This window comes from Hoplias malabaricus, chromosome Y (genome assembly GCF_029633855.1).
Source record: "Hoplias malabaricus isolate fHopMal1 chromosome Y, fHopMal1.hap1, whole genome shotgun sequence".
NCBI classification, from domain to species: Eukaryota; Metazoa; Chordata; class Actinopteri; order Characiformes; family Erythrinidae; genus Hoplias; species Hoplias malabaricus.
Genome location: NC_089820.1, coordinates 86,147,365 through 86,155,259, shown reverse-complemented (window position 1 = coordinate 86,155,259; position 7,895 = coordinate 86,147,365). Strand labels below are relative to the sequence as shown.

At 45.7% G+C, this 7,895-nt stretch overlaps 1 protein-coding gene across 1 annotated transcript in view; it reads right to left on the bottom strand.

The window, feature by feature from the left end:
• Positions 1–6,314, bottom strand: part of LOC136678580 (ephrin type-B receptor 1-like) — a 110,306-nt gene extending 103,992 nt beyond the window's left edge. The window contains exons 1-3 of the mRNA XM_066656622.1: positions 6,267–6,314; positions 700–933; positions 124–571 (exon numbers count right to left, since the gene is read on the bottom strand). Of these exons, the coding sequence (XP_066512719.1) occupies positions 124–571; positions 700–933; positions 6,267–6,314 (730 nt within the window). The remainder of the gene's footprint in view (positions 1–123; positions 572–699; positions 934–6,266) is intronic.
• Positions 6,315–7,895: the final 1,581 nt, after the last annotated feature.

Sequence of the window (7,895 nt, the reverse complement as noted above, 5' to 3'; positions counted from 1 at the left end):
TGACACACTCTCATTAACAGAACCAGGCTCTCCAGGCAGCCCCTTGAATCCAGGGCAAGAGCAAAACTCAAACCCAGACTTACAAACAAACAGATACAAACACCCATAAAAAAAGCCGCCTACCTCTGCAGATGTTCCCGTTGTCCGGTTCAAAGCCTGCTTTGCAGGTGCAGCTGCCAATGGGCACCATCCACTCCCCATCTCCATTACAGTAGAGTTTAATGGGGACATCCACTTCCTCTGAGTTGGGGATACACATGCCCCGTGCAATGACCAGTGAGGTGCTCTCCGCTCCGGTCATGGTCTCAGGAAACACGGCAAAGTTCTGCACCACGCTGGGGCACTTCTTATAGAAGACCCTGACCGAGAGCAGGGACATGCAGGCTCCGTAGTCCTGAAACGCCAAGTAGAAGCCGTTCTTGGACAGTGGCCCGAAGCTCCGCACCTCCGTGTTGACCTTCATGAGACGCCCACCGAAGTCCACCTGCGAGAAGCTCTCGTCAGCGGCGATGGTGTCCACTTTCAAGTAGGGAGCCTCCATCCAGAAGGCAGTGCCCTTAGTGGCAATGACCTGGTCATGGGGCAGACAAGGATTTAGATGAAATTATCCATAAAGAAACGGTCATTACAGTGGAACCCATTACAGAGAACGAATAAATGAAGATTATTAAATACTTTGGAAATACACATCAGTCCTACCTGGTCACTCTCGTAGTAATAGAGGTTGAAAGTCTCCTTGCAGGAGCCTGGAACCCGGGGGATGCTGCTGCAGTCGCGTACGGTGAAGCGCATTTCCACGTAAACCCTCTGGGCAGCTCTCCTAGGAATAAAGGTGGTCAGGAGCCAGTTGTTTTGACTGGGCTCAAAGACGTTGCACACCTGGTAGGTGCGGATGGTGTTGAGGTTCTCGTCATAACCGCTCACCTCCTCCCACTGAAGAAGAACCAGAGAAGACAGCTCTTTAGCAGGGTAGCTAAGTGTCAGGACAAGCTGTTAATGTCTAACTACACCGTTATTAAATATATATTGTCAATGCATGCGCACACATGTTTTGTCGGCTCCACTGACCATACAGGAGAATTTTGTAGCCCACCTGTTTCTCTGCATACTTTCTTACCCCAATTTCAATGATCAAGTGACACTGACTTGTTAGAGTGTGTTGTTCTGGTGCGAGTGGATCAGACACAGCAGGGCTGTTAGAGTTTTTATGAGTCCACCAACTAACTCCATTCAGCCAGCAGCGTCCTGTGGGTGGCGACCTGCGTCCATTAATGAAGTGCTAGAGCACGACCATGCTAGCGCAATTGAGGTAGGTGTGTCTAACAGAGTGGACAATGAGTGGACAGTGTTTCAAACTTGAGCAGCACTGCTGTGTCTGATCCACTAGCACCAGCACCACACATTAACACAGCACCACCACCGCCACGTCAGTGCCACTGTAGTACTGAGAATGACCCAGCATCGACGTTGTAGTAACGATGCCTATCGCCGTTACTTAAGGGAATACATTTAAGCAAAAGTAAAAAGCCGTCTCTACAGTTTGGCAAAGGGAATAAACAAAAACAGCACTCATGTCCCTTTCTTTGAAGCGGAGTCTGGATCAGTGATGTGTATCATCAGAAAAGCCATCATTGCTATTATTGTTCGTCCTGTCGCATCGTTGCGCAATCCCAACCCATTTCCTTGAATTACATTTTTCTGTTCCGCTGCAGTTTTTGTTATGATTATTGTCTGGAACTGAAACTGTTCAGTCTCTAGTTATTATCAGCCTGTCATAAAATATTCATGCTGCTGAAATACCAAAAAAAAATAAATAAATAAATCAGACCTACTTCAATAAACAAAGACTCTTTTGGACGCTGTTTGAGAAGCGGTTCCTAAACCTAAAATAAGTAGCACCACCTCATGAAGAATTGTAGGCAAGCTGTGCATGAGTGAGTGAATGAGTGAGTGAGTGAGTGGGTGAGTGAGTGAGTGGCTGAGTGAGTGAGTGAATGAGTGGGTGAGTGAGTGAGTGAATGAGTGAGTGAATGAGTGAGTGAGTGAGTGAATGAGTGAGTGAATGAGTGAGTGAGAGAGTGGGTAAGTGAGTGAGTGAGTGAGTGAGTGGGTGAGTAAGTGAGTGGCTGAGTGAGTGAGTGGGTGAGTGAGTGAGTGGGTGAGTGAGTGAGTGGGTGAGTGAATGAGTGAGTGCATGAGTGAGTGAGTGAGTGAGTGAGTGGGTGAGTGAGTGAGTGAGTGAGTGAGTGAGTGAGTGAGTGAGTGAGTGAGTGGGTGAGTAAGTGAGTGAGTGAGTGAGTGAGTGGGTGAGTGGGTGAGTGAGTGAGTGGGTGAGTGAGTGAGTGGGTGAGTGAATGAGTGAGTGCATGAGTGAGTGAGTGAGTGAGTGAGTTAGTGGGTGAATGAGTGAGTGAGTGAGTGAGTGAGTGCATGAGTGAGTGAGTGCATGAATGAGTGAATGAGTGAGTGAGTGAAATTAATAAGGACATCCATAAACACAACAGGGGCGGCACGGTGGCGCAGCAGGTAGGTGTCGCAGTCACACAGCTCCAGGGGCCTGGAGGTTGTGGGTTCGATTCCCGCTCCGGGTGACTGTCTGTGAGGAGTTGGTGTGTTCTCCCCGTGTCCGCGTGGGTTTCCTCCGGGTGCTCCGGTTTCCTCCCACAGTCCAAAAACACACGTTGCAGGTGGATTGGCGACTCGAAAGTGTCCGTAGGTGTGAGTGTGTGAGTGAATGTGTGTGTGTGTGTTGCCCTGTGAAGGACTGGCGTCCCCTCCAGGGTGTATTCCCGCCTTGCGCCCAATGATTCCAGGTAGACTCTGGACCCCCCGCGACCCTAAATTGGATAAGCGGTTACAGATAATGGATGGATGGATAAACACAACAAATGATCACTGGATTAGGAACAGCTATCTTGTATCTACACTTACTGTTCATTTTAGCAGCTCCACTGACCGTACAGCAGCCCTTTTAGTTCGACAATTACAGACTGAAGTTCATCTGTTACTCTGCAAACTTTCTTTCCACCCTGGAACCCCCACAGGACCACCACAGAGCAGGTATGGTTTGGGTGGTGGATCATTGTCACAGGATGCTGTTTGCCAGCTATTTTTGGTTGGCAGACTATTTTTACTTCAGCAGTGACATTGATGTATTTTAAAACTCTAGTATCACTGCTGTGTCTGATCCACTCGTACCTGCACAACACACACTACAAGATCCAAGGTAGATGTTCCCAATCCATCAGTGTAAACATAGCACACATTTTACGAGTGCTAATTAACATTGTAACAATCCTCGGGGGTGGTCTTCGAGTAAACAACATACAAGATCACCTTGAGAAAACGCTGAGATGGATGGATAGATGTTCACCCACCTGCTAAACCTGAGATAAGTGTGTAACCATAGGTTACCTCGGGAATTTAGGGGCTTCTTCAGACTCCAGTACTCCTGCAGACGCTACTCTACTCTAGCTGGTTGCTTTTTGACAGCCTCTCTCTCTCTCTCTCTCTCTCTCTCTCTCTCTCTCTCTCTCTCTCTCTCTCTATTGTCGTCCATGAGTGGCAGACAACACACAAACACTCTTAGCAAGTCTATCACACTCCAAGTGGCCTCCTGCCTGCTCTGCCCAGTCACCGACTAAACATATTACACACTGCACTGTGCAAGCAACGGATTCCAAAGTTGTGTATCATATTATATGCCAGTAGGACCATTTCCACGTACACGCGGAGTGTACTCCAGTGATAATGCCAATGACACACAAAGGCTAGCCTCATACACTGAGAAAACCCACGGGTGCTGCCGAGGCCAGGAACGTCCACTCTGAGGACATTCAAGTTCCAAACAAATCTCTGTCCCATGTAGCCATCTACTCATACATATTCAAGAATGAGTGTGTTATTAATCATATCGTGGCTTTGATCTGGGCCCAGTTTCCCAAACGCTTTGCACCAAGAGGATTTTAAATCATAGTATTTACTGAGAACATGTAAAAAACACCCATTTCACTGAGCATCCCACTGATGAAGTGAGAAGTGGCTCAGAAATCAAACACACCGGAGCCTAATCAGGGAAAAATATCCGCCAAGACAACGATCGCCAAGAAATTAGGTGGGTTTGAGGCAAAGCGAGTAAGGAGTTAGCGAGGAACAACTGCACTGTGGTAGCCACCAATCGCAAAAACGATATAACTTTATAGAACTATCTTGATTCTTAATCGAAAAACATTAAACTATTTCATTAAAACAGCATCTGAGCCATTAACGTCTATTAAAATACCTGAGACTTAACAGAACACTCAATACAACGTATTTAACTAATTGTGTCTTGAACTATTCAAGTCCATAATATTAAAAAATAAGAATAAATAACAACAACAATGACTCCAGTTTGCTCAGAGATGATCTAGGTCTGAAATATTAGTCTAATCTCAACACACAGTGCCATATTTAATAGAGGAAACACTCCATGCCATAATAAAGTAACATAAAATCATTATTACTATGTAATAAATTAATTACAAACTTGTAATAAAAATACAATATGATTTATATGGTTTAAAACCCACATATTTCAGTCAGTCCTCCACAAGGAAGACTATGCTGCATGTGATTAGGAAGTACAGGAGGAAATGACGGGGATGAGTGTTTGAGAGAGAGAGTGGGTCATGTTATACTCGCACTACCACTCAGATATTAACTTAATAAATGGAGCTATCAGGAAGCACAGATCTGGACAGATTTTTTTTAAATTTGTTTTATGTTAACGACATTGTTTGTTTGTTTGTTTGTTTACCTATGGGTTTTGTTTACCTTGTTCTTGTTCGACTCATTCACTATCGTTCATGCATCCACATATTTGGTGGCTACTATAAACATTCATCCGCTGTCTGTCCAGCTGTTCCAAATTGTCCACAGATTTCACCATTCATTCAGCTTTTCTGTCCTTCCATGGAACCATTTACTTCTTCGTCTGTAAATTCATCCATCCATCCATTCATCAGTACATCTCTACACTCCTTCAAACACCACTCCATCCATCCGTCTCTCACTGCATCCATCAGTACATCCCTACATCACCCCTTTTACCATTACTCCATCCATCCATCCATTTGCTTCTCAATACATCATCTATCCATCTACACATCCCTTCTTCCATCCATCCACCCATCAGTACATCCCTACACCCCTTCAACCATCACTCCACCCATCCATCCATCCCTCACTGCATCCATCCATCTATCAGTACATTCCTACATCACCCCTTCTTCCATCACTCCATCCATCCCTTCATCCATCCATCCCTTCTTCCATCCATCCATCCATCCAATCAGTACATCCCTACACCCCTTCAACCATCACTCCATCCATCCATCTCTGACTGCATCCATCCATCTATCAGTACATCCCTACATCACCCCTTCAACCATCACTCCCTCACTCCATTCATCCATCACTGCATCCATCCATCCATCTGCTTCTCAATACATCATCCATCCATCTACACATCCCTTCTTCCATCCATCCATCTGCTTCTCAATACATCATCCATCCATCTACACATCCCTTCTTCCATCCATCCATCAGTACATCCATACACACTTCAACCATCACTCCATCAATCCTTCCATCTCTCACTGCATCTATCAGTACATCCCTACATCACCCCTTCTACCATCACTCCATCCATCCATCCATCCATCCATCCATATCTCACTGCATCCATCCATCAGTACATCCCTACATCACCCCTTCAACCATCACTCCATCCATCCATTTATGCATCACTGCATCCATCCATCCATCTGCTTCTCAATACATCATCCATGTACACATGCCTTCACATCCCTTCTTCCATCCATCCATCAGTACATCCATCTCTCACTGCATCTATCAGTACAACCCTACATCACCCCTTCAACCATCACTGCATCCATCCATCCATTTGTCTCTCAATACATCATCCATTCATCTACACATCTCTTCTTCCATCCATCCATCCATCCATCTGATCTCATTCCATCCAAACTCAGACACATCCACTGCCCCTGCCCTCTCCCCAAATCTCTGGACAATAACCTGCGGTCAGTTCCCACTAACTCTCAGACCCTGGCTTCAGGAGGCAGTGTCTGAGCCCCACCTCGGAAATCACTGCTGATGCCCAGGATGTTCTCAGGAACAAAGCTGTGACTTTCTGATGTGAAACAAGCCCACACTTTCAAATCATCCACCTGAGGTCAGGGTCTGTCCTTAACACCGCTCACGCCAACCACAAACACAGGCATGGCCTCCTCCAAGAGCCGAGACTCCATTATGTCCAAGAGTTTTGGAAGAGAGAAGCTGAATGGACACTTGTCCACACACACACACACACACACACACACACCCTTGTTGTCCCAGTTAGAGTGAGTTAGGCTGGAGTTTTTGTCCGGCTGACATGCTCTCTGACCACTACCATCCCTCCCAGAGAGAGAGACCGCTGTGAGGTCACACTGTGGACATGTCTGTGAGGCTCAGTGTGTGTGTGTGTGTGTGTGTGTGTGTGTGTAAGACAGAGAGAGAGAGAGAGAGAGAGAGGGCCAGCCACTGCCATGCCCCTTGGGTAATCACTTGGTTCTTTTAAGAGAACCATGACTGCAAGAGATCTGGCAACACATTCCCCAGGGTTAAAAGAAAGAGAGAGAGAGAGAGAGAGAGAGAGAGCAAGCAATAAAAGAGCTCTGTTTGCTCTCTGGAGTCAAAACTCAACGAATCAGAGAGAACTTGGGCAAACTGACAGTGTGTGTGTGTGTGTGTGCTGAAGTGTTTCATTTGAGCTCCATTTGTAATAATAGCTTATCACTATATTCTAACAGATGGCCTCTCACGCTTAGGTTCAGTCTAATGAAGGACATGAAGAAAGACTACTGCAGCCGTCTAAACGCCACCGAACAAAGGACAAGAAACCACGAGAACAACAGTGAAGCCCACTGCTCCACAGCGCCCCCAACGTTTCGTTCTGTTCTTGTTTGTGTGTATTTGTATTTGGTCCCAGTCTCTGTTTCTCCTCCTGTGTTCGTTTGAGTTCCTTAAGTATCTGTCATTACGTTTTCGTGCACTTATGGTTTGTTCGATTTATTTATTCATTAATATTTTCCCAGTGAAGTGTTCAGTTTCTGTTTAGTGCCAGTCAGTCACACGGAGCGGGGCTCAAACCCAAAGCCCCAGGATGCTAGAGCTGTGTGACAGCCACACGACCTGCTGCTCCACCGTTTCGCCCGAGTTTAGATTTATGGAAGAGTAATGTTAACGTAGTTAAAAAAAACATGCCAATTTTAAGAATATGTTGTTTACAGTGGAAAAAGCCTTAATTTTTTAAATATTAAAACTGATATTTGTTAGGCGCGAGGGAAGGGGACTGACTGAGGCGGACGCACTCGCTACAGCACAACAAACTTTATTTACAAGAGATAGACAAAACGAGCAACTGGAAACACAACGAGACTGGGAACTAGAATCAAGGGAAAACGAGAATGACACAACGACAGAACTGGACTGGGAACACGACACAGGTGAAAGGGAAAGAATGTTCGACACCAGAACGAGAGACACTGGGGGCTTAAATAGACCAACAAACGAGGAACACCTGAAGACAATAACGAGACAGAGGCAGGACTAAGGTGGGGCTTGGGTGGAACCAGGGCGGAGCTAGGAACAACAACAAACACATAACCACATGGCGGGGGAAAACAAACAAGATAGGCCAGGATATGACAATATTGTCCTGTTGTGGACTGTTTACCAGCTCCAGTTGAAAAACATCCAAAATGTAAAGTTGACAAAGGCCTTCATAACCGTTAATGCATTCAAGAAAATTAATATTTTCATCTGGGTCCAGAAAAAAAACAAGATTT